The sequence below is a fragment of the Saccopteryx bilineata genome, chromosome 3, assembly GCF_036850765.1.
Source record: "Saccopteryx bilineata isolate mSacBil1 chromosome 3, mSacBil1_pri_phased_curated, whole genome shotgun sequence".
Lineage (NCBI taxonomy): Eukaryota > Metazoa > Chordata > Mammalia > Chiroptera > Emballonuridae > Saccopteryx > Saccopteryx bilineata.
In genome coordinates this window covers 165,468,334-165,495,332 of record NC_089492.1, presented here as the reverse complement: position 1 = coordinate 165,495,332, position 26,999 = coordinate 165,468,334, and the positions used below count along the sequence as shown (strand labels likewise).

General features: G+C 45.1%; 1 protein-coding gene across 8 annotated transcripts in view; it reads left to right on the top strand.

Moving 5' to 3' along the window:
• Positions 1–26,999, top strand: part of TTF2 (transcription termination factor 2) — a 48,716-nt gene that overhangs the window by 13,387 nt on the left and 8,330 nt on the right. For 3 of the 8 annotated variants that reach the window (XM_066268170.1, XM_066268166.1, XM_066268173.1), the window contains 16 exons: positions 4,452–4,518; positions 5,388–6,386; positions 7,078–7,192; positions 7,531–7,671; positions 8,154–8,336; positions 10,035–10,183; positions 11,515–11,596; positions 13,030–13,149; positions 15,518–15,668; positions 18,233–18,338; positions 19,601–19,782; positions 20,499–20,652; positions 20,968–21,059; positions 21,916–21,998; positions 22,883–23,016; positions 24,470–24,640. In XM_066268170.1, the coding sequence (XP_066124267.1) occupies positions 4,452–4,518; positions 5,388–6,386; positions 7,078–7,192; positions 7,531–7,671; positions 8,154–8,336; positions 10,035–10,183; positions 11,515–11,596; positions 13,030–13,149; positions 15,518–15,668; positions 18,233–18,338; positions 19,601–19,782; positions 20,499–20,652; positions 20,968–21,059; positions 21,916–21,998; positions 22,883–23,016; positions 24,470–24,640 (2,929 nt within the window). The remainder of the gene's footprint in view (positions 1–4,451; positions 4,519–5,387; positions 6,387–7,077; positions 7,193–7,530; positions 7,672–8,153; positions 8,337–10,034; positions 10,184–11,514; positions 11,597–13,029; positions 13,150–15,517; positions 15,669–18,232; positions 18,339–19,600; positions 19,783–20,498; positions 20,653–20,967; positions 21,060–21,915; positions 21,999–22,882; positions 23,017–24,469; positions 24,641–26,999) is intronic. The other 5 variants (XM_066268174.1, XM_066268168.1, XM_066268169.1 and 2 more) reach the window with 5 other exon arrangements.

Genomic DNA, 26,999 nt, shown 5'->3' with positions numbered 1-26,999 from the left:
CCAGGGCACACAGGAGAAGCAACCATCTGCTTCTCCACCCCTCCTCCTCTCCTTCCTCTCTGTCTCTCTCTTCCCCTCCGCAGCCGAGGCTCCACTGGAGCAAAGTTGGCCTGGGCGCTGAGGGTGGCTCCATGGCCTCTGCCTCAGGCACTAGAATGGCTCTGGTTGCAACAGAACAACGCCCCAGATGGGCAGAGCATCGCCCCTGGTGGGCATAGGCATGCCGGGTGGATCCCGGTTGGGCGCATGCGGGAGTCTGACTGTCTCCCCGTTTCCAACTTCAGAAAAATTAAAAAAAAAAGAAAAGAAAAGTAAAAATGTATGGGCTTGAAGGGGAAAATGTGCTTGTATGAGAGGCTGGGCCTATTTTCTTTTTAGCTTGACTTTTTGGCTTTGATTTTTTTGTGTGACAGAGAAGGGGACAGATAGGGACAGACAGACAAGAAGGGATAGATGAGAAGCATCAATTCTTAGTTGCGGCACCTTAGTTGTTCATTGATTGTTTTCTCATATGTGCCTTGATGGGGTGGGGGTGGGCCTTCAGCAGACCAAGTAACCCCTTGCTCAAGCTAGTGACCTTGGGCTCAAGCTGGTGAGCCTTGCTCAAACCTGGTGAGCCTGCACTCAATCCAGCAACCTCAGGGTTTTGAACCTGGGTTCTCTGAGTCCTAGTCCGATGCTCTATCCACTGCACCACCACCTGGTCAGGCTTGGCTTTGACTTTTTAGCTTGACTTGTCTATTTTGGACTTCTTTCTTTGCTTATATGTACAGGTAAAGGGATGGGCTCAAGGGGTCGAGACCTGCTCAGGATTTATTTTCATTTAGGACTTGAATTGTGATGGTTTATGTTGAATATCAAGGGACTAATTTAAGAAGTTAGAAAATGAACAAGAAATTAAACTGAATGAAAGCAGTAAAAAGGAATTAATGTAGGTAAAATTATTTAATGAGTTAGAAAACAGCAAAAAGAGTACTAATACAATCCAGAAGCTAAATGATCAAGAAAAACAGAGAAGGCGCTAATATACACTATGAGAAATAAGTTACCCTACAGATGTATTCTTTTTTTTTTTTTTTTTGTATTTTTCTGAAGCTGGAAACAGGGAGGCAGTCAGACAGACTCCCGCATGCGCCCGACCGGGATCCACCCGGCACGCCCACCGGGGGGCGATGCTCTGCCCATCGGGGCGTTGCTCTGTCGCAACCAGAGCCACTCTAGCGCCTGGGGCAGAGGCCAAGGAGCCATTCCCAGCGCCCGGGCCATCTCTTGCTCCAATGGAGCCTTGGGTGCGGGAGGGAAAGAGAGAGACAGAGAGGAAGGAGAGGGGGAGGGGTGGAGAAGCAGATGGGCGCCTCTCCTGTGTGCCCTGGCCAGGAATCGAACCCGGGACTCCTGCACACCAGGCCGACACTCTACCACTGAGCCAACCGGCCAGGGCCAGATGTATTCAAACACATGTAAAATGACATGTGTATAAGGTTATTTGTTGTGACATTGCTTCTAATAGTAAAAGATTGGAAACAACCAAAGTGTCTATCAAGAAGGGTCTGCTCCTGGCTAGATAGCTCAGTTGGTTAGAGAATTGTCCTGAAGTGCAGAGGTTGGCAGTTCAATCCCCAGTTAAGGTGCATGCAGGAACAGAACGACGTTCCTGTCTCTCTCTAAAAGCAATAAAAAAATAAACAAAAAAAGAGGTGTCTGATTATATAAGTAATGGGACATCCACATAGTGGGAACTTGTGTAGTTGTGTATAAAACTACAGCTATTAAAAAAGTATATATATGTATAAAGATATATAGGGTATGGTAAGGGGGTGCTTTTCACTGCCATTTTATAGTTTCTGATAGAATATATTACCTATTTAAACAGTTAAATAAAATATGTATTTTAAAGCTTTTATTTAACTGATTAAAAGCCTTTGAGGAGTTATTTTAGGTAAGGAAAAAAATCAATTGGGCCCATTTAATTCAGCAATACTTAACTATTATGAACAAAAGGCAAGGCATAGTTAGAAATAAAGAGATCATATAGGGTTATTGTCTTCGGTTGTTGAAAATAAGAGTCAGGGAGATAGGTACAAATGTAATACAACTACAACAAAAATGCAAAAGCAGTGCAGTAAAGGAGGAGGGGAAGGTAGGAAAACCTTGCAAAGGAGGATCACTTGAACTGAACATTGAGGCACCTGAAGGACTTTAGCAGCTAGTAATGGAGGAGGTGGTAGGCAAACAGAGCAAAAGAGGGCATCCTTTGGGTGGAGGGAGGCACACACACAAAGTCTGGTAGGCTGGTGAGTGCATGGTTACTTTGTGAATGGGGCAGTATAAGCATGTCTACATAGCTGGAGTGTAAGCTGTGTTTGCATATGCAAGGACCAGTTTGCACTGGCATATAAGACTGTATTCAGTCTTTTTTTAATGGAAGATTGCAATTATATACAAAAGTAGACAGGATAGAATAATGCAGCACATGAGCTTCAACTATTACCAGCTCATGGCTAATTTTGTTCCCTATATTCCCTGTCCACTCCATTCCCCAGCTCCTGCCTTACTTTGAAACAGATCCCAGATACATAATTTTTTCTATAAACATTTTAGTATGTAGCTTGAAAAGCTGTGGACTCTTCTGTTTTTTTTTTAAAGCTGAGTTGCTCTCAACTTTTTTTTTTTTTTTCTCTTTGTTGTATTTTTCTGAAGCTGGAAACAGGGAGAGACAGTCAGACAGACTCCTGCATGCGCCCGACCGGGATCCACCCGGCACGCCCACCAGGGGGCGATGCTCTGCCCCTCCGGGGTCGCTCTGCCGCGACCAGAGCCACTCTAGCGCCTGGGGCAGAGGCCAAGGAGCCATCCCCAGCGCCCGGGCCATCTTTGCTCCAATGGAGCCCCGGCTGCGGGAGGGGAAGAGAGAGACAGAGAGGAAGGAGGGGGTGGGGGTGGAGAAGCAAATGGGCGCTTCTCCCATGTTCCCTGGCTGGGAATCGAACCCGGGTCCCCCGCACGCCAGGCCGACACTCTACCGCTGAGCCAACCAGCCAGGGCCTCTTCTGTTTTTTTATAAACCAGTTGGTGTATAAATTTGTTAGATTCATGAATGTCATAAATTTATTTTTTCATAGTTTTTGTTTGTTTATGTCAAGATCCAAATAAGGTCTACAAATTGCAATTGATAGATATTTCTTTGAAGTCTCTTAAATATCCCTTCCATCTTTTTTTTTCTTTTTTCTTTTTTTTTTTTTTTTTCATTTTTCCAAAGCTGGAAACAGGGGAGGCAGTCAGACAGACTCCCGCATGCGACTGACCGAGATCCACCCGGCATGCCCACCAGGGGGCGACGCTTTGCCCCTCTGGGGCGTTGCTCTGTTGCATCCAGAGCCATTCTAGCGCCTGAGGCAGAGGCCACAGAGCCATCCCCAGCGCCTGGGCCATCCCTGCTCCAATGGAGCCTCGGCTGCGGGAGGGGAAGAGAAAGACAGAGAGAAGGAGGGGTGGAGAAGCAGATGGGCGCCTCTCCTGTGTGCCCTGGCCGGGAATCGAACCCGGGACTTCTACACGCCAGGCCGAAGCTCTACCGCTGAGCCAACCAGCCAGGGCCCATCTTTTTTTTCTTGTAACTTGTTGAAGGAATTATATTGATCATATAGCATTTCCTGCTGTCAGGACTTTGCAGATTATATCTGCATGGTCTAGTTTTACATGTTTGTCTGTTGTTTGTACAATATTTACTGTAAATTGATCATTGGATCTAGAAGTTTCACCAGATTTAGGTTAGTTTTTGTTTGTTTCGTTTTGGCTTGGTTTTTTGTTTGTCTTGCTTTTAACTTTATACTATAGTCAAAAATTATGTAGTTTAACTTTATAGGTAGTACTGTGGCTTCCCATCGGGGGCACATAATGTCTGGATCTTTCTCTTTTTCTGATTTAAGCAGCCACTGCTGTTCAATATCTTCATTTCAGTCACTCTTTAAAGAGTATAAAGAAGAAACTAGTGCATATCCTTTGATTACCATGACATCCCTATTCTTTCACTTTTCAGCCTTTATAAAAACCTGTGCAATAGACAATTTTTAAAAGTACATATAAGAATAATTGGGCCTGAGCTGTGGTGTCGCAGTGGATAAAGCATCGACCTGGAAATGCTGAGGTCGCCGGTTCAAAACCCTGGGCTTGCCTGGTCAAGGCACATATGGGAGTTGATGCTTCCAGCTCCTCCCCCCTTCTCTCTCTGTCTCTCTCTCCTCTCTGTCTCTCTCTCTCCCTCTCTCTCTCCTCTCTAAAAATGAATAAATAAAATAAATAAATTTAAAAAAAGAATAATTGGTTTCTAGCAATGTTTTAAAACCAATATCAAGTAATTGTAAAAATGTTTCCTTGGATTAAAAACAAATTTATCTCTTGCTTTAATGGATTTTCACAGCCTTGATTATCTGTATTTTATACTTTATTAGATTGTTCTTCCGATGTATCAGAAGTAAGGCCAAGGGGAAACAATGGTGTGGATATATCCCATGGCAGGTAGGAATTCATCTCCTGTTTTCAAACCTGCTATGATAAAACTGGCCTCACCTGGAAAGGCCTTGAAGTCCAGCATAAACTGGTTGGTCTTCATCATGCTGTCTCTGAAAGGCAGTTCTTTTCTTTAAGGAAGGTAGACCCTGTTGGGACTTTTACTTCAAAGAACTGTTAGATTATATTCAAGATTCAATTATCTGTCTCCTATTTTACTTACCTAAATATTTTCTGAGGTCTTAAATGTAGTCAGTATTCTTCTACTTAGGCAAAATTTTAGATTTACTTGACTAACCTCAGCATTTTTTATAAACTGATACCTCTTGATAGAGGTATAAACTGAGTATAATTTATAAGCTCCTAAGAATATGAAAATGAGGAGAGCTCATACCAATATCCAGTACATGAGAAACTAGGCCTAGGGAGATGACAAGACTTGTTTTGATGGAAAGATAGCTTGAACTTACGATTCTAGATTCCCACAGTGAAACCTTCCTGAAGCCAAATCAGGTAAGCATGGGACATTATGGTTTGGGGAAAGGTTCGTCTTGAGAGAATACTTTTTCCTGAAAAGTTTACATTGTGACTGTCGCTATTGGAAAAGCGCTTTGATTTTGTCACTACATTTCCTTGAGGCCTGGGAAAGCAGTGATAGTGGACAGAGACGGAACCAAGCTCTGAAGTGGTGATAAGAAGAAACAAGTACTTCATGAGTTTGACATATAGCCTTTTCTAGAGACAGAGATGTTCCTGGGCTTGTTCAGAAATATTGGACTGCTTCTACTGTTTCCATTTCCTTGGGGGGGGGGGGGAGGCATGTTAGACATGAAGTTGCATTAATATCTTACATTAAAATTACGTTCTTTGTCCTGTAGGATCCTGATTCCAAAGAGTGTTCTGTAACCAGTAAATCTCAGCACGTGTCTGAGCCATTTTGTCACCCTTCTACCCAGCAAAGAAACCCATTCAAGGTACTTGATGAGAATCAAGAACCGTCCCTGTGGAAACAGTTCATCAAAGGTGAAGATGAGGAAAAGATGGCTGATAAGAAGCAGAGGGAAAAGGGAGACTCACTCCTGGGTCCAAAGGAGGAGCAGAAGCCCGAGTCTAACAGCCGGAGGGAGAAAGATCTCTCACCTGGTCTGGTGGTAAAGGAAAAGTCAGCAGGTCAGGAGAAGCCACGAGGGGAGAAAACCAAGCGTCCATGTGAAGCACAAGATATTGAAGGGACGCACGACGGAAAGCTTTCTGAGATCAGACACAAGCAGTGCCATGGGAGCGAGCTGGGAAAACCACCTGTGTCTCCTTGGGAGAAACGAGCTGGTGAGGTTTATGTCCAGAAAGGCTCGGAACCTCCTAGAGAAAAGGCAGCCAAGCCTTTGCCTCAAATTGTCCATAGCCAGAGCCCAATGAACAAACCCCCAGAAGGGGAACAGCTCAGCAAGGAGCTACCCAAGAGTGGGGAGGCTAGGGAAATGAAGGTGGAGGACAAGCTGAACACGCAGCCCACCCAAGCAAAGCTGCTCCTGGGGCATTGCCAGGCACAGATGGAGGGCCATCATGCACCTGCTGCAAAAGGACTGGCCACCCAGTCTGTGCTGCCGGCCGCAGGGCCTCCCCTGGGAGAGAGACCAGAAACAGACACGAGCAGCAGTGACAGTGAAGAAGACGATGCTGTTACTGTTTTCTCTCAGCCAGGGAACCCCTTGCTTTTAGACAAGGCTGTGGACTCACAGAAGAAGGAGAACCTTCAGTTGCCTTGTCAAACTGTGCATAGAAAAATGTCTCTTGCCTCAGGTGTTTCCAAGAAGGTTGAACCTTCAGACCTAGCGGCCCGGCATGCGTACCTCACAAGCCAGCTGAAACAGAAGAAGGTAACTGCTGGCTTCTGCTGGGTTATGAAGGTCAGGGCTTTGCTTACTCTGCACAGATAGGGACTTCACAGATGAGTTAAAGATGTTAATATGAGCAATGTTCTATAGGTAGGTGTTTATTTCTGCCTTTTCCTTTGTTTATATTTTCAGGATTGGTAATTCAGTTGGGTTTTCTAAAAAAAAAGTTTTGAGCCTGACCAGGTAGTGGTGTAATGGATGGAGCGTTGGACTGGTATGCAAGGGACCCAGGTTTGAAACCCTGAAGTAGCTGGCTTGAGTGTGGGCTTATCCAGCTTGAGCGTAAGGTCACTGGCTTGAGCTTGGGATCATAGGCATGACCCCATGGTCCCTGGCTTGAGCCCAAGATCACTGGCTTGAGCAAGGGATCACTTGCTCTGTAGCCTCCTGGTGAAGGTACATATGAGAAAGCAATCAATAAACAGCTAAGGTGCCGCAACGAAGAATTGATGCTTCTCATCTCTGTTCCTTCGTGTCTGTCTGACTCTGTCTGTCCCGTTCTCTGTCTCTGTCTCTCTCTCTCTCTCACACACACACACACACAGTTTTGATGTTCACACATATACTTAAAAGACCATAATTTTAGAGGTTGAGCATTTTAGGTATTTTAACTGGAAGCTATCTTTCTAACAGCTTGACAGGAGCAGTTCATTTTATTGGATGTGTTTTTCAGAGCACACTGGCATCAGTGAACATTCAGGTCCTTCCAGACAGAGGTCAGAAGTTGCTCAAGCAAATTCAGGAGTTGGAGGAAGCACTCAGTGCTCTCAACCTCTCCCCAGAGCAAGGTAAAGTGGGGGATGTCCCAGAACTGGGGCTTGCATGAACTTCACGAGAGACATTTAAGAAGCCATCTTGATAAACAATGTTGATTTGTCCACCTTCCCATTTTATTATTTTGTTTCTGAGCTTCCTTTTAAATTACACCTATAACTTATAAAAGCTTTCTCCTAATTCCTGTGGACTGAACTCTTTCCCATTGTTTTATGCACCTGTTTAAGTGTTGCACTCTCTAGGGTGTCTTCCCTAGCCCAGCTCATTGAAATGGTGGTCATTCCAACTCTTTCTTTTTTTTTTTTTAATTTTCTTTTTTTTTTTTTTAAATATTTTATTTATTGATTTTTAGAGAAGGGAGAGAGAGAGAGAGAGAAAGGGGAGGAGCAGGAAGCATCAACTCCCATATGTGCCTTGACCAGGCAAGCCCAGGGTTTCGAACCGGCAACCTCAGTGTTCCAGGTCAACGCTTTATCCCACTGCGCCACCACAGGTCAGGCATTCCAACTCTTTCTTATCCTCACCTCATACATGTAATTCTTTTACTTTTCTGAACTTTTTCTTCTTCTTCTTTTTTTTTTCTGAAGCGGGAAACGGGGAGAGACAGTCAGACAGACTCCCGCATGCGCCTGACTGGGATCCACCCGGCACGCCCACCAGGGGCCACGCTCTGCCCACCAGGGGGCGATGCTCTGCCCCTCCGGGGTGTCGCTCCGCCGCGACCAGAGCCACTCTAGCGCCTGGGGCAGAGGCCAAGGAGCCATCCCCAGCACCCAGGCCATCTTTGCTCCAATGGAGCCTCGCTGCGGGAGGGGAAGAGAGAGACAGAGAGGAAGGAGGGGGAGGGGTGGAGAAGCAGATGGGCGCCTCTCCTGTGTGCCCTGGCCGGGAATCGAACCCGGGACTTCTGCACGCCAGGCCGACGCTCTACCACTGAGCCAACCGGCCAGGGCCCTTCCCTTGTTTTTTGAACAGGCACTGATGAGAAGAGTAACACTCAAGTACCACAGCAGAGTGACTTCACCAGAACTACTGCTGACCCTCCCCACCTGGTACCACCCAGACCCCTGCAGGGTCAGGATCTCCAGGCTCTGGGTTCTCTAGGACCAAAGGCTGCCTGCCTGGTAGCTGCTGGACAATCCAGTTATTTCTGTGGAGGTGAGATCCAAGGGCCTGGCTCTGTTGTGATTAGTTACACCAATGAGGTAAAGTTCTGCCTAGTTGTCATCTTTGTGCCTGTGTGAAGCGAGAAGCCATTCCTGAGTTGTAAGTTGCCCGTGTAAGAAAGGTTGCAGTGCTCAGCCAGGCTTTGCAGTGTTATTGAGATCTGTGAGAACAGATTCTGTGTCTGCCTTGTTCTCTGACCTTGATCATCAGTCAGCCCAGTGGCTGCACATAGGTCTTATCTAATAAATGTGAATGAAAACTTGAACTCACATCATTATGAAGTAGGTAGACCAGCAGATACAGTTGTATTCCTTCTTTGTGTGTGTTAAGGCATAGCAGAGGAATGATATGACTGACGACCGATAGCAGTAGACCCACCAAGAGCAGTAACACCCCGTCTAACTGAGTGCTTCCATCCTGAACTCCAGAAGACAGTGAATTCAGATGCAACTGCAGAATGAAGATCCTAAGTAGAGCCTCAGATCTGTAATAGAATCCGTTGGAGTGCTAATCATGAGACAGGAACTCAGGTTGGCTGGCAGTGACCAGCAAAGCTAAAGCCAGTTTTCTTCCACATGACTAAGAAGTGTTAGAGATAAAAAACAGGAAAAGGAGAGGAACAAGCAAAGAGTAAGGAAGATAGGGGAGGAAGTTGGAGAGCTGTAGCTCACAAAGGGGTGTAGACTCCACACCAGATGAAGCCAAGGTCAGTCTAAAGTGGGCAGAGAACATGTGCTTGTTAAGTAGCCTGGTAGTCATGGATATGTGGGACTGTGGGAGAGCATTGTTGGGTTATAGCATCACCCTGTACTCATAATGGGGACTAAGTCACCTAAAGGAAAATTAAATTATGTTGGATTGTCAAGGTCAGAAAGTATGTGCTATGTTTTGGAAAGAATTCCATTAAAACAGTTTTTCTTTTGAAAACATTTTAATATTTAAATGCTTAATGTTTATTGGTCTAAACACCTCTCATTTGAATATTTCATTTCTAAAAGTGTAACCAGCTGAAGTTATTAACTACATTATTAATAAGCTGCACTTATTAACTACACTAGAAGTTTCTAGAATGAGTGGGCTGCTGGCCTGACATATGTCCTGCCTAATCCTCACCTTGCTCATCCTTTTCTATTGCTGACATCTTTGCCCCCAGCCCCAGGGATGGATCATTTCATTCTTTTCTTTTTTTAAATGTTTATTTTTTATTGATTTTAGAGAGAGATAGGACCATCAATCTGCTCCTGTATGTGCCCTGAGTGGGGATTGAACCGGTACTCTCTCTACTTCAGGATGACGCTCTAACTAAACCAAGCTGTCTGGCCAGGGCGAGGGATCTTTTTTTTTTTTCTAAAATACTAATGGCATTATCTTTTCCTCTGCTACCTCTTCAAAGCTGGAAAATCCTACCAGAAATAATGATAGGTAATCTTATTTTTTCATTTTCCTTAATAATTATTTTGTCCTTTATTACATGATTAGAAAAATAAAATAGACAAATAATGGGCATAGAGGAGCCGTGGAGCTAGGAGAATTTGGAAGCATGGATTTTTAGTCCAGTGTTGTATGTCAGCTATAACTGAAAATAAATTTTAAAAAAGAATTTTTAGTTCATACAGATTCATCATTTGGTAAATAACAAATTGCCCTTTTGCAGCTATAGCGAAGACATGATATTTGTGATACCTTTAGGTGACACCTCTCTGTCGACAGGCCCAACGAACCAAGGTCACCTTCATGCCGTGTGGAAAATCACCAGTGAAGCCATTGATGAGCTGCATCGATCACTCGAGTCACGTCCTGATGAGACAGCTTTGGTTGAGGATCCAGATGGGTTGAAGGTAAGCCAGGAAGTGTCCTGTTAGTGTCCTAGTGCCCATGAAGAGGGTGACCATTGTGAGACAGCTCATCAGAGTGCCATTCTGATGTGTTTCCTACAGATAATGCTTTAGTGGTTTCAATTGTGTGGATCCCTTTATACTTAAAACCCACATATCAATGGCCCCGTGCATTTCAGATTCACATTGTTCCAGGGTCAACTATGTTTTTGATGCAGGTTTGGGAATTTATGTGTGGAGGGCCAATTATAAGTTGTATGTAGATTTTTGACTGTATGGTCCTTGGCACTCCCAACCCCCACATTGTTGAAAGGTCAATTCTCCCTGTCTATAGCAGTAATGGATTTACTTAATGACCTTTGGTGGGTGTCAAAAGGATGCAAAGGAATTGCTACTCTTAAAGAGCTAGTTGGGGTGAAAGTGCACATACCACATACATAAAGCAATCAGAAATCGACTTAGAGACAAAGAGAAAATGTGCATTGTAAGGTTCTGTAGAATGTATGCAAAGTGCAGAAGGGATTCAAAATGAAGGAAAGTTACTCTAGGTCTAGGTCAGTAATTGTTGCCCGCCCACTTTGTGCCTTGAAGCTGCAGGCCTGAAGATGGCTGGGAGGAGGGACACTCCAGTTAGAGGGGTGGTGGTTAGAGGGAAGAGACAGAGGTCAGTATTAGTAAATAATGGCAGGTTGGCATCAATATCTGAGCTAGGAGCAGCCGGTGGCACTGCTGAGTAGGAAGACTCCCTTGCTGTGGAGCCTGGCATTAGTGAATGAGTTAGATCACTGAGAAGTGATTTGGGGAGATTCCTAGACTAGAGAATTTTGAACAGGTGTATTTTATGAAGACTATTTTTGTCACGGAGTACAAGATAAATTGGAGTAGGAAAAAACTAGAGAGAGGGGTGCCAGGTAAAAGGCTGTTGAAAATTATGGCTGACAGTGCAGTCTGGGATGTGGTAGTGAGAGTGAGATTTTAAGAGGTAAGGGAAGCCAGCAGAGTGGCTGGTGAAAGTGGAGTGTTCGGTCAGAGGTGCTGCCTTTGGCTGGTTAGGAGACAAACCAGAACTCTCACTTGCAGGTGAGAGAGGGCTCTTAATAGACATGGTGGGCATAAATCACACTGTCCTGGGCAGAACAGGATGTATGGATACCCCAGGTGACAGCTTGAGATCAAGGACTTCACAGTGAAAAAGGCAGCTTATATGACATCTGGAATACTGGGAGGAGCACTTACAGAAATAAAAGAATGGGCTGTAGTAGCTATGTAGCCAGGATCCAGGATAGCCTCTCATGAGGAGTTAATGCTTAACTTCTGGTCATTATTTTTGTCAGGTCCCTTTGCTTCAGCACCAGAAGCAGGCATTAGCCTGGTTACTATGGCGAGAAAGTCAGAAGCCACAAGGAGGAATTCTGGGTAAGTCTGGTATTATGGAAAGAGCCAACAAATGTATTGTTTCATTTGATCCTCTCAACAACTCTGTGGGGTTGTTGCCCCCCTTTTGCAGATGAGAAAACTGAGTTAAGAATGGTTAAAGAGCATGCTTAGGATGCTCAGCTGTAGGTTCAGTCAGGTCTTGATTGCAAGCAGTAGAAACTGAACCCCGGCTGATTAAGCAGGGACAGTTCAATCCCTTGTGGCCCACAGAATCTCCGGGACATGTGGAGGGCCAGACTGGAGGCCAAAGCCAAGTCGTAAGCCAGTGTCTGGAAACTGTCATGTCTGCTTTGCTTCATCAGGTGCTGCCACCCCAAAATCAGACACTTTGCACCCCTTCTTGCAGAAAGGATTTCTTAGGGAGACTGTTTTCTGAAGTTGCTTGCATCTGAATCGAATTCTTGTGTGAGTCCATGTGGTCTGGAGCTGGGTCACGTTGCTAGTGCCCCAGCTGCAGGGGAGCCTACACGAAGCTAGTGTGTCAGGTTCTGCTTTGGGGACCTGCCAAACTGGATTTTCCAAGGTGCTCAAGTTCTATTGATAGAAAACATGACAGTAGTAAGGGGCTGTGTTGGGGGTCCCCGAGACCACATCCATTTAATGATTTGCTAGGAGGACGTACAGCCTATAGTCATACTCATGGCTAAAATGTATTACAAAATAAAAATAACAAAGTTGTTTTGATTTTATACAAATTAAAGTCAATAAAGGGAAAAGGCAGATGGGATGAAGTTGAGGGGAGGCCTTTCCAGGGGGGTCACACAGGGCACACTTAATTTTCCCTGGAGCACGATGTGACAGCACATGGGGAACACTGCCAACCGGGGGGGGGGGGCTTGTTGGAGATTCAGTGCTCGCAGTTTTTGCTGGGAGCTTCAACTGCTCCCCTTCTCCCGGAAGGAAAGCAGGTAGTCAGCATAAACCACAGTGTTTGTACAGACAGGGTAAGCACAGTGAGCCACCCTTGTCAGTACGGGAATGGTGGGACCCCTCCTGATATTCAAGTTCCCAGATGCCATCTGAGGGCCAGGCTTGTAAGCTGTTATTGCAGGAGGTAGCTATGTCACCTCTTTTTCTCCACAGCAGCAGAGCCAGAATTTGAACCAGAATTCACACTGTGGCAGTTTACTTCTACTTATTTTAGACTAATTATTTAAACTGTTGAAATGAGGATAATATTTTATGGGGTATAAATAGTAAATTTGATAAGATCAGTTACAGCTCTTGAGGAATATTAACTTCCGCCTCCCTCTGATGAATAAATTAGGGGACGGAGGGCTTTTGGAGTTAACTGTAACTCCTGAAATGTGGGAGCACCATTAAGTAGGTAGTAGGATATATTTCTTTTCTTGGAGCTGATTGTGTCTTTGCCCTAAGTAATTAACTCTCCTGTTTTTATTCTTGTTTTCCAGCAGATGACATGGGATTAGGGAAAACCCTGACAATGATCGCACTCATCCTGGCCCAGAAGAATCAAGAGAAAAACAAAGAAAAAAACAAAAACATGGACTTGACTTGGCTTTCCAAAGATGGTATTCAGTTCCTTCATAGCCTGCTGTTTTCTACATCACATGAGCCAGGGGATAGTGAAAACTTGCAGCTACAAAAATGCACCTTTGGTCACATTTAATTAATCTATTGGAAATCTTATCATTAGACTACTCTCCTATGGTCCATTTCTGATGCTGAATTTGCTAATTTAAGTGATTATTTTCCTCTTTTAATAAAAACTTAGCTTGACCGGTGACTAGAAAAATTTTATGGAGAAAGCTAAGGCCCTAGAAGCCTTAGTCTAATATAATTATTATTTTAGTTAATGTTGAGGATATAACTGTAGGATAGATCCATATTAGTTAGTGCATTATTTTTTTAAGGAAGATATGTCACATTTTTAGATTTTAGCCACTGTAGCAGAAGCTGTTTTGCATGTATCGGAAATTCCAGAAGTTTCCAGATTCTAGACAATTTCTATCTTATTTCAACTTCTGTTTTTATCATGTAATGACTATAAGTACTTTAAAAGTTCTATAGAGTATTTGTAGACAACACCACATGTATGTTGGAGCTACACAAATATAAAATACTTTTTAGTTGACTAGCTAGTTAAAAAATTGGTGACCTTCTGCTCTTGGCCTCTGATGATTGCTCTTGCAGCTGGATCCTGTGTCCCTGTGTGGAGTAGTGGCGTGTATGTGCGCGCACACACACACACACAAAGGTATGAGGGGCAGTGGTACAAATACTCCGTCACATACACACACACACACACACACACACAGGTATGAGGGGCAGTGGTACAAATACTCCGTCACTAACTGGTTCCAAAGTAACATTTGCTCAGTCTTAGGGGGTTTTGTACTTATAGTTTAATGTAGATGAAATTAAGTTACGCTTTTCAGAAAAAAAATAATGACACTCCCCTATAAAACCCAAGACGTGGCCCTGGCCAGTTGGCTCAGCTGTAGAGCATTGGCCTGGCGTGCGGGGGACCCGGGTTCGATTCCTGGCCAGGGCACATAGGAGAAGCGCCCATTTGCTTCTCCACCCCCACCCCCCCTCCTTCCTGTCTGTCTCTTTCTTCCCCTCCTGCAGCCAAGGCTCCATTGGAGCAAAGATGGCCCCGGGCGCTGGGGATGGCTCCTTGGCCTCTGCCCCAGGTGCTAGAGTGGCTCTGGTCGCGGCAAAGCGACGCCCCGGAGGGGCAGAGCATCGCCCCCTGGTGAGCAGAGCGTGGCCCTTGGTGGGCGTGCCGGGTGGATCCTGGTTGGGCACATGCGGGAGTCTGTCTGACTGTCTCTCCCCGTTTCCAGCTTCAGAAAAATACAAAAAAAAAAAAAAAGCCCAAGACGTGTTAGGATATGATCCAGTTTGTACCGTCTGGCCACTGAAACTGCACTGGTTCTTATTTTTTTCTAGACTGAGTTTGTGTACTTTCCTCTCCCTTTTTAGCCTCTCTCTGTCTGACACCTTTATAGGGGGAAATAAGAAGTAATTGTTTCGCATTAAAGGGTCATCTCTTCCTTTTTTTTTTTTTTTTTTTTTTTACAGAGACAGAGAGTCAGAGAGAGGGATAGATAGGGACAGACAGGAACAGAGAGAGATGAGAAGCATCAATCATTAATTTTTCGTTGCGCATTGCGACACCTTAGTTGTTCATTGATTGTTTTCTCATATGTGCCTTGACCGTGGGCCTTCAGCAGACCGAGTAACCCCTTGCTTGAGCCAGCGACCTTGGGTCCAAGCTGGTGAATTTTTTTTTTTTTTTGTATTTTTCTGAAGCTGGAAACGGGGAGAGACAGTCAGACAGACTCCCGCATGTGCCCGACCGGGATCCACCTGGCATGCCCACCAGGGACCACGCTCTGCCCACCAGGGGGCGATGCTGTGCCCCTCCGCGACCAGAGCCACTCCAGCGCCTGGGGCAGAGGCCAAGGAGCCATTCCCAGCTCCGGGCCATCCTTGCTCCAATGGAGCCTTGGCTTCAGGAGGGGAAGAGAGAGACAGAGAGGAAGGGGGAGTGGAGAAGTAAATGGATGCCTCTCCTATGTGCCCTGGCCAGGAATCGAACCCGGGTCCCCCACACGCCAGGCCGACGCTCTACCTCTGAGCCAACCGGCCAGAGCCCCACGCTAGTGAATTTTTGCCCAAACCAGATAAGCCCACGCTCAAGCTGGCGACCTCGGGGTCTCGAACCTGGGTCTTCGCATCCCAAGCTGATGCTTTATCTACTGTGCCACCGCCTGGTCAGGCATCTCTTCCATTTTCCATTCTACTATAAGCTCTGTGTGGAAATAAGGGCAACAGTTACTGATTTCAGTTGAGAAAATGGTAATTTCTCTGTAAGAAGTTGAAGACTATTTAATGGGTGTAACTATGTGTTGGTTTCTCCCCCCTCTTGAGACTCCACTGAGTTTACTTCCAATGGAACACTTATCATCTGTCCTGCTTCCCTGATCCATCATTGGAAAAAGGAGGTGGAGAAGCATGTGAGCAACAGCAAACTAAGAATCTGTCTCTACCATGGACCAAACCGGGAGCAGCGTGCCAAAATGTAAGCGCAAAAATATTGCAATCTCTGGGAGGTGCTCAGCATCTTGGCTTAAGAAGCTGTATTGATCGTACCTGCTTTCCCTGAGGTTTCGTTTAATAGGGACTAATGATACTGTCAAGGCCAAAGGCACTCTCGTCACCCAACATCCCTCACCTGTATTAACAGATACCTCTTGAGAGGAAGCAAGGTTCTTTTGCTATATCCTTGTCACTATCTGCAGCCTTGTGAGCAGGCCTGGGATGCCCGTGTTGTCACTAGGTAGCAGCAGCACTCCCTCGTAGAGGAGACTGTGTCACAATTATTTCATGTTTTTGAATTTCTGGTTCCATACTCATGTTCTTTTCTGTTAGTGTGAATGGAACTAGCCGAGTCTTACAAAGCATCTTAATATAATCCTAATGAACAGTTGATATAAATTGGCTATGTTTTTATGACAGTACACTGAGGTCCCAGGTTCGAAACCCTGAGGTCGCAGGCTTGAGCACGGGCTCATCTGGTTTGAGTGCAGGCTCACCAGCTTGAACATGGGACCATTAACATGATCTCAAGGTCTCTAGCTTGAGCTAGGGGTCATTGACTCAGCTTGAGCCCCACCACCACCTTCAAGGCACATATGAGAAGCAACCAGTGAACAGCTAAGGTGATGCAACTATGAATTGATGCTTCTTATCTCTCTCCCTATCTCAAAAAAAAAAAAGAGAGAGAGAGAGAGCAGGGCAGTAGTCTCGGGTAAATTGCCAGATTTTTTTTTTTTTTTTTTCCATCTTTCTGAAGCTGGAAACAGGGAGAGACAGTCAGACTCCCGCATGCGCCCAACCGGGATCCACCCGGCACGCCCACCAGGGGCGATGCTCTGCCCCTCCGGGGCGTCGCCATGTTGCGACCAGAGCCACTCTAGCGCCTGAGGAAGAGGCCACAGAGCCATCCCTAGCGCCTGGGCCATCTTTGCTCCAATGGAGCCTTGGCTGCGGGAGGGGAAGAGATAGACAGAGAGGAAAGCGCGGCGGAGGGGTGGAGAAGCAAATGGGCGCTTCTCCTGTGTGCCCTGGCCGGGAATCGAACCCGGGTCCTCTGCACGCTAGGCCGACGCTCTACCGCTGAGCCAACCGGCCAGGGCTAAATTGCCAGATTAGTGACTCTTGTAACACCAAGTGTCATGCCTGAGAGTCACTTCAGCAGACCAAGGGCATTGGCAGCATTGGCAGGCCTGCACACATCTCTGCAGAGACTGCTGTAAGTGGCTTGACTTTGTTCTAGATTTTTATCTAGAAGTAAATTATATCTCATTGGACTTGCACTTTGATCAGACCTGGTTTGGTGTTCAGAGTGTTCTAGTTGACTGGTTGAAATCATTCTCAGTTGTAATTTATATGATGTGAAGGCCACATGTAGTCATTGCTGCCTCTTTGAATTAGGCATATCATTTTTATTAAAAGTATTTATGAGAGTTCTCTCAGGTGCTCAGGTGTTAAACTTCTTTGGAAAAAAATATGTGCCTTTCATTAAGAATCTTTACATGTAAAGAGTATAGGCAGGGTAAACTAAAAGTTTACAGCATGATTATACCCAAATATCAAAGCTAGATTAATAGGTTTTTACAAGTCCATTATAGAACAAAGAAGAGAGAGCTGGACTGGTGGTAACACAGTTGGTAGACTCGCAAGGGTCCCCAAACTTTTTGCACAGGGGGCCAGTTCACTGTCCCTCAGACCATTGGAGGGCCGCCACATACAGTGCTCCTCTGACTGACCACCAGTGAAAGAGGTGCCTCTTCTGGAAGTGCGGCGGTGGGCCAGATAAATGGCCTCGGGGCCGCATGCAGCCCGTGGACCGTAGTTTGGGGATGCTGGAGATAGAGCGTTGACCTGGGACATTGAGGACCCAGGTTCAAAATCCCAAGCTCGCTGGCTTCAGCACTCACCCAGCTTGAGCAGAGGCTTACCAGCTTGAGCACAGGGTCGCCAGTTTGAAGCCCAAGGTCACTGGCTTGGGCAAAAGGTCACTGGCTCAGCTGGAGCCTCCCACCCCCAGTCAAGGCATGTATGAGAAGCAATCAATGAACAACCGAAGTGATGCAACTATGAGTTTATGCTTCTCATCTCCTTTCCTGTCTCTTGTCTCTCTCACAAAAACAAACAAACAAAAAACAGAGGAGAAAGCATCCGTGTAAAAGGCAAACTGCTTTGAGAGTCTTACTTCCCTGGGACTTGAACATCATCTATGTCTAATCATTACTAAGTGTTAGTTCCCAGCCCTTCCCTGTATTCTGTACGGGCCAGATATTATCAAGGTTAATACAAACCCAGCTGGTTTTCCTTTATGACTCATTGATGGAAAGAGGGAGGCTGTTCTAGCTATAGTGAGTAGATTATAAAAGTGACCAGAGGTAAATGAAGCCAAGTGAGTCAAGTTTACCCCTGCAGAGTCATGTGTATTCATGAAGGACATGAATGAATTCTGCCATCTGTCCTTCCAGCCATAGGCATTTTTATAAAGCGATCATCTCTGCCTCTCATCGTCAGTCACGGATTGGTTACCATTTTCTTCGTGTTGTGTCTACACAGCCTCTCTACATATGACATTGTGATTACCACCTATAGCCTTCTGGCCAAGGAAATCCCCACAAAGAAGCACGGGGGAGAGGTCCCGGGCACGGACCTCAGCGAGAAGGTGAGTCTGGGGGCTGCCAGGGAAGGAGAGGGGGAGCCCCGCCTCCTTTAACTCCAGTCTTATGACAGCATCAGGATAGCAGAGTTTTTCGTATCAGGTCAGGAATGTAGATGTTCCACCTGTGGAAAGAAGTGCTCTCTCTCCCCTCTCTTATTGTAGACAACCTCCTTAGTGATAAAGGGTGAGGTCTAGCAGAACTAATAATAACTACATTGCAATTGGGGTGCTTATCACATTATTATAGGAAAGCCCCACTTGTTACCATTTTTTTTTTAGTTGGGTTGTGTATGCTCAGGATATGTTTTATATTTAGTGTGAAAGCTAGTATTTTAGTACTAGTATTTTGATATCAGGCCATCATTTCTTACCTCTGCCTTCTAGGAGAAGGGGTTGAAATGGGCCCAGTGCGCCAGAGGCTAAATGAAACATCCAGGGTAAAACCCTGAGTATTTGCTATACACCCAGTGGAGTCTTGGTTTTCAAGGGCAGAGCTTTATTGTGTAAGTGGTTATAGGGCTTTTTTGTTCTCCTGAAAATACAGTATTGTTCCAGGAGCTCGTCTTTTACATGTTTTTACAATAGGATAGTTGCAGATTTCTGTATTTGGGGAGATTTCTAGACTCAAGACATCTTATGACCAACTCTGACGTTTTGCAGATGATTAACTTTGCAGATTCTTCACCGGTTCCTCATTGCTTTCAGGATAAAACCTTAATATTTTTACATGACATTGTTGTTGTTTTTTATGACCCTGCCCTACTTGCATGTCCCTCATCACCTACACCCAGCCCTTCTTGTGACCCTCTTGCTCAGCTCTCCCAAGGGATGTGTGCTTCTCTTCCATGGTCTGTCATGTTGTCGTTGCCTCTGTTCTCCCTCTAAATAGAATCTTACATATAAAAGTAGACTTTTAGTACATTTTTAGGGAATTTTCTGTAAATTTAGTAAATATTTAATCGACTAGGTGAATTTGCAAGCTCAACCCCTGGTGTGGTCCTGACCTGTAGCCATTGCTCAAAAGTGGATTGAAAGAATGAATCAAAACTCAAAATAGAAGATATTTTGTTCAACATCTAGAGCTCAAGGATTGGGGCCCTCAAGTTACTTATTTGTATCCATTGATTAAGCTTAATGCAGATTTCAGTGTATATGTACCCTTGAACTTAAAGGTGAGAGTGGGTCCTCAATGCTTGTTATTTCCTCTCATCTTTCTGAAGACATTTTCCCACACTGTTGTTGGTTTTCACTGGTGTTTCTTCCAGGGCAGCTCAACACCTTTGCTTCGAGTAGTCTGGGCGCGGATCATCCTGGATGAAGCTCACAGTGTCAAGAACCCCCGGGTGCAGACGTCCATCGCTGTGTGTAAGCTGCAGGCCCGGGCCCGCTGGGCTGTCACGGGAACCCCCATTCAGAACAACCTGTTGGACATGTATTCGCTGCTAAAGTGAGTAACGTCTTTGGGATTGTGTAAATGTGAACCCTGTCAGTAACCCCTCATAATTATTTCATATCTCAGGATGAAGCTCCAGTGTGTGCCAGGTTATGTCATGGAGCAGATGGCAAGCCTGGCGACCTTTAAATAGCAAAAGAATTAATATTTATGAGGAAAATAGTCTGTTGATTGACTGGCTGATATAGGACTTTGATTATATTCAGCCACTATATATGGAAAAATATACGACAAATTAAGTAAGGGAAACAAAGGCATCTTTCTTTAGTCCAGTGAATGTTTTTGGCTATTTCTGCTTTTATGCATATGACCTGGGGTCAGGACTACAATTTATTTGAAGCAGACAGAAAAGGATGCTGATTTGAAAATAACTTATTAAAGTCAGCTCATAAGAGGATATGGAGTTGTTTTGCTAGCCTTTGAAACTTTAGGAATGAATTCTAACTGTTGGTTATATGTCCTGTTGTGAAGATATAGACATTGTTAATGGGAAAATTCACATTTTTATAATGTGGTTTTTGTTATTGACCTGGGTCCTTCTGATCTGTTTAGCAGAGCTTTGCAATGAAATTCACTTTTAAAAATGGTGAGATGACAGATGTAACAGAAATCTGATTTGTTTTTCATCTGATATCTTTCTTTGAACCTTCACTCCGTCCTCCCACACTTCTCCTTTTCTACTCTTTGTCCTTCTTCCTCCACAAAAAAAGATTTCTCCGTTGTTCTCCATTTGATGATTTTAATCTGTGGAGGAGCCAGGTTGACAATCATTCAAAGAAAGGAGGTGAACGGTTAAGTATTTTAACCAAGAGCCTTTTGCTGCGGAGAACAAAAGACCAGCTGGACTCCACCGGCAAGCCCTTGGTAATCTCAGTTGTGTGGGTGTGGGGTAAGCCAGGGAAGGATGGTGGCCATGTCCTTGTCTTGGGTGGAAACCTTGAAGTTTCAGGAACCTCTGAGTCTCCCACTTTCTATGCAGAGGCCCTGGGGTTGCTGTCCTGTACCTCCTGTCACAGCAGTCCCTGTGCTGTGTGTTAGAGCAGTCCTGTTGTAGGGAGGAGTGGAAACTGCTGTCCAGGCTTGACTAGATTTCCAGAGTCAACCCTGGGAATTCATTCTGTAATGTTCAGTTCATTCGTATAGCTTCATCGCAGCTGCTTTTTCCCTTTACTTTTCCAGGTCATGCTGCCCCGGCGTCAGTCTCAGTTGCACCATTTAAAGCTCTCTGAAGATGAAAACACTGTTTATAGTGTCCTTTTTGCAACATCCAGGTGTGTAACACCAAGAAGCCCCTTGTCACACATACTGTTGTTTTCTGTCCTTGCTTGGCAGTGAGTGGAGGGTCAAGTTTTCTCAAACTGTGTTCATGGTGTTTCAGTCAGATGGATATCTGTGTTTCCCCCACTCCTTTGTCTCTCTCATACACTCTGAAGGCTTTTGAGCCTGTTCTTCATTGGCTTCCTTTCATAGAAGGGCTAGGGTGTGGTCACTGTGTGCTGGGTCGTCTGGTCCTCATGGGGCCAGGTGGGGAAATTATATCTCTTTGACTTTGACCTTTACCTGGCATCTCATTGGAATTTAAGTCATCTGGTCTTTGCACTTTCTCTAAAACGCTTGTCATTCCCTGAATCCCAAATTTACTCTCCTACTACCCCTCATTTCCAGCTGGAATATGTTTTTTCTCTTTGTATACCTTATATTTATTAATATTCATCAGTCAACAATACTATTATACTAATTAATGTCAACATTGAAGTATATTGCATGTTATTAAATATAACATTTTATATTAATATATTATTTGTTAATCATTTTAAATGATTTTTTAAAATCTTTTCCTTTTTATTGACTTCATTGGGGCAACACAGGTTAACAAAATATACAGGTTTCAGGTGCACAGTTCCCCAACACATCATCTGTCACTATGTGGTGTGGGATTTGTTTTGTTTTTCTCAATAGTTATATTTTATACCTTTGACCACTGCTTGCTATGAGCCTGACATCATTTAATAAGTCCACTCATAATTTTTCAAGGTCCTACTGCAAGCACAGTTAAGCAATGACATTGTAAACCTATTTGGTTGTAGCAAACATTATATGTGCATTTTCTTTATTGATCTGAGGCAGGTCAGCTCTACAGTCCTACCTAAAAAGACAGGAAAGTGAGGGTAACCAGTATGGACGAAGCCCTGATAATCCATTCAGTAGAGGTAAGTAGTGGGACATGCATAAATACATATAATTATATTTTTATTAGTTATATGTTTTTATGAGATTCATAAAATGATAGCAATGGGAGAGTGTGGATTCTTGGAATCAGAGACTTGAACTTAGACTTGAGCTAGAGAAGCTCATTCAAGTTCAGTGATGAATGCTTTAGGTGAAAACAATATTAGGGTAGTACAAGGGCTTTCTCACCTTTTAGCTAGGAACCTCAAACAAAAGTATAATATATTGATCTGTAAGTATCAGCCATGGTGATCTGAGCCTCTTTTTAATTATTTTCAAAATCTGTTCTATTAAATACAAGTAGGTCTATAAAGAAACCAGCATTTCTTTTGGCTTACGTGGTATAAAAGTGAGTTATAACTATATTATTGAATATCAGATCAAATAAGTTTTGTTTGTTTGTTTTTTATTAAGTTAGAGGCAAGAAGGCAGAGAGACAGACATTGCATGCACCCTAACCGCGATCCACCCTGCAAGCCCCCTGCGGGGTAGTGCTCTGCTCATCTGGGGCCACTGCTCTGTTGCTCAGCAACTAAGCTACTTTAGCGCCTGAGGCGAGGCAGTGGAACCATTCTCAGAGCCTGGGGCCAACTTGCTCCAACCCATTTGAGCTATGGCTACAGGAGTGGAAGAGACTGAGAGAAGGGTGAGGAGAAGAGGAAGAGAAGCAGTTTTTCACTTCTGTGTGCTCTGACCAGGAATCAGACTAGGGATTCCACATATCAGGCCAACACTCTACTGCTGAGCCAATGACCAGGGCCAAACTAAATAAGTTTAAAATAGCATCATTTAGTTATTGACTTGTCCTCATGTTTCTCTGTTTTAAGCCCTTACTATTTCCTGTGGTTTGTGTTCCCTCTTGAAGTGGCACAGGAGTTTGGGTCCAGTGGGCCTGGATGCTCTGTGGCTGCGGACTCACAGAGACCCAGCACCGTCCACATCCTGTCACAAGTCCTGAGACTACGGCAATGTTGCTGTCATCTGTCCTTGCTGAAGTCGGTAAGGAAAGCGTTCAGCTCTGTACCCACAGGGGCTGCTTGGGATCCACTTCAGCCTCTGTGTCTGGGGTTGAGGAGAATGGGGCTTTGGTGTGTTTTTGCTGAGGCAGAAAAGGGCGTGCTTGTTTATTTTATTTTGTTTTATATTAATCTTTATTGATCTTGATGATTTCCATGTTGTTAAGAACAGTTTTTATTGTTTTTTTAAATAAGGTTTTTTTGTTGTTGTTTTTTTGCAGAGACAAGGAGAGTTGAGAGAGGGACAGATAGGGACAGACAGACAGGAAGGGTGAGAGATGAGAAGCATCAATTCTTCGTTGTGGTTCTTTAGTTGTTCATTGATTGATTTCTCATATATGCCTTGACCATGGGGCTACAGCAGACCGAATGACCCGTTGCTCGAGCCAGTGACCTTGGGCTCCAGCTGGTGAGTCTTGTTCAAACCAGATGAGCCTATGCTCATGCTGGCGATCTCGGGGTCTTGAACCTGGGTCCTCTGCATCCCAGTCCAACGCTCTATCCACTGTGCCACCACTTGGTCAGGCTATGGTAATATTTTAAAGAATGGAAAATGGCATTTTGTTAAAAAGGAAACCATTTAAGAATACTTTGTTATTTTATTGTTATTTTTTTTTTGTATTTTTCTGAAGTTGGAAACGGGGAGGCAGTCAGACAGACTCCGCATGCACCTGACCAGGATCCACCTGGCATGCCCACCAGGGGACGTCACTATGCTGCAACCAGAGCCATTCTAGTGCCTGAGGCAGAGGCCACAGAGCCATCCTCAGCGCCTGGGCAAAGTCTGCTCCAATGGAGCCTTGGCTGCGGGTGGGGAAGAGAGAGACAGAGAGGAAGGAGGGGGGGGGTGGAGAAGTAGATGGGCGCTTCTCCTGTGTGCCCTGGCTGGGAATCGAACCCGGGACTCCTGCACGCCAAGCCGACACTACCACTGAGTCAACCGGCCAGGGCCTACTTTGTTATTTTAGGATGTCATAAATCTAATTTTGTTATTATTTTTTTCTGCTTCAGACAATATTAGGGCTTTTAAGTTTTCCTTGTGAAAAGTCAAGCGTTTGTACAATTAGAAAAGCTGCCTTTATGGTAGAGAGAGGCATATCCATAATTAAGAGGAGTGTTTTATTCTTCTGAGGAGTTGTAGTGATATATCTTGATTATCAATAGTTTAATATACTGCACGGCCCCTGCTGGGGAAATGATCATGTAATCTGTCTAGCAAGTCACTAAAAAGTTCCATCATTTGATGATTTATCTTTAATCTGGTGAAAAACCTTGCAAGATTACATTTTAATTAGGATTTCTCTGAGGAGATGCTAATGATAAATGAGAAGACATTTCGCTGTGTGGGGTGTTAACTGTCAGCTCTTTGTTGGCAAGTCACGTGCCTGGCTGCCTCAGGAGCCCACCTGCTCCTCGCCCGTCTGTCCTCTGTTCAGGCCCTGGACCCGGTAGAGCTGGAGAGCGAAGACCTGCTGCTTTCACTGGAGGAGCAGTTCGGCGCTTTGACCTTGTCCGAACTGCACAGCTCGGAGCTGTCTTCCACTGTGTCCCTTAACGGCAAGTGCTTCAAGGTGGAGCTTTTTGATGACACGAGAGAGAGCACCAAGGTACTTTGTCACTTCTGTTCTGGTGGAAAGACTTGGACAACTTAACACGTTTGTCCAAGCAGGTACAGCCATTTGATGGCAGGGCTAGAACTATTTGATTTAGCTGGTCAAATTCTCCCTCCAGGCTTAAATTCTCATTTTATTTCACAAACAAAACTAAAGTTACATAGTGGGTTTCCAGAGAGTGACTTGGGCCAGCCCTGGCATGAAGGCAGGTTTTCTGTCATGGACTACTGGGAAAAAAAGCCACTCAGATCTCTGCTGGCGACAGGGCCAAGCTGAGCGAACAGTTCCAGGAGACCCGGAGGCCGTGCAGTACATCTGAGTGCTGGTGGCCAGGGCCTGCCAAACAGCTTCCCTCTGAGTCATGGGCCCTCTGCAGCCTTCCGTCCTCATTAGTCATTCTGCTCCACGCTCATTAGGGCTCTGTAAAGCTGATGAGCTGTATTAGGGAGACTGAGATAAGCCGCACCCGAGTCCTGCCTTTCATCTTAAGCACGTTCCTAGCTTCAGCCTCTTTCGTCAAAGCCTTTAAAAAAAAGGCAACTAGAAAGGAGGTCACTGCCAAGGGAATGGTGTTACTTCAGGATACTTTAAATTAAATTCTGAGAATATTTACCTAGTCTTTTTTTTTTTTTTTTTTTGGTCACAGAGACAGAGAGAGGGACAGATAGGGACAGACAGACAGGAAGAGAGATTAGAAGCATCAATTCTTTGTTGCGACTCCTTCGTTGCTCATTGATTACTTTCTCATATGTGCCTTGACCGGGGGCCACAGCAGAGCAGTGACCCCTTGCTCAAGTCAGTGACCTTGGGCTCAAGCCAGCAACTATAGGGTCATGTTTATAATCCCACACTCAAGCCAGCGACCCCACGCTCAAGCTGGTGAGCCCATACTGAAGCCAGCGACCTTGGGGTTTCGAACCTGGGCCCTCCAAGTCCTAGTCTGATGCTCTATCCACTGCGCCACCGCCTGGTCAGGCAACGTAGTCTTTATGATAATAACAGAGAAACATAGGAAGAGTACCATCTGTGGCCAGACTCCCTGTCCTGGCGCCTCCCAAGTCAGCTTTGGGTTAAAACTTACATTCCTAGTCTAATACCCAAGTAATTTTTATTCACAAGGCTTCTTAGCATAAGCCCATTAACAGTGGTTCACACCACTTAAGGTTGTTTTATGAAGAGAAAGGAGTTTTCATCAGTAGCATAGACCTAAGCTCAGGCAGGATGTTACTAGAATTTGACCAGCACATGGACCATGGATCCTACTCTCTCAAGACTGTGTTCTCAAAATACCCCTCACCAACTTTTTCTTGTGGCAATCCAAGCACTTTCTAGAACCTTGAATTGCCAAGATACCACACACTTCACATACCTGCCTTTTTTTCCTACTGATTCAAAATGGTCCAGTCCTGTGACTCACTTCCTGCCTCAGCATGTTCAGGTTGGGAAGCCGCTGCAGGGCTGGAGGCTGCAGGGCTGGAGGCTGCAGGTAAGCACTGTGACAGTCATGTAGGCTGAAAGGGCTTGGGCACCTCACACTTCATCTGGCTCAGCCCATTTTTTACTGATGAGAAATTTGGCTCTTAACTGGGAGTTCCAGTGTGATAGTCATGTGATGGCAGAGTAAGAACTTTCTTCCTCTGATTCCTGGTCTAATTTTCTTCCTCCTCTGCCTTTCTGGGGATGAACTCTAGGGTCTTTAAGAGGCTCTGAAAGGTCATTCCCATTAGCAGCCAGGAAGAATGCACTCAGTCACTGTCCAAAGTCATGGCCAAAGTCATGTGTTCTTACCATCTGGGCCCCTTGGACTCGAATGTGCCCTGAGGTGTTTGATAAATATCCAGAGAGCTTGTCTGGAAGCTGTAGCAAGTGCTCTTCAGTCTGGATATGTCCCCCTCTTCAATAACGTTCGGAGCAAGACTTCAACTGGGGAAAACTTTTTCACTTTTTCTTTGCACAGACGTTTGGCTAGTACCTTCTCTGGTCAGGCTAGGTGCTAGGTTCTAGGGGTATAGAAACGAACCAGACGTATGCTGGCTCTGCCACCTCTCGAGTCATGAACACAAGGGATGATTCAATGAGCAGCAGTTGATACATAGTATGAAAACAATCATGGTCATCAAACAAAATGTGCCGTAGCAGCACGTAGGCAGTGGGATCCGCACCCATACTTTGGGGGCTAGGGAGGACCTCCGAGAAGAAGTGGCACTAAGCTGACGTATAAGGTGTCCCAGGCAGGGAGGCGGAATGGACAAAGCTGAGACAAAGCATGGTGTGGAGGGGGAAGCAGCATGGTGGGACTAGGGTTGTGTGAGGAGGCTGTGGTGAGAGGTACAGCTGGGGATGAGCAGGGCCC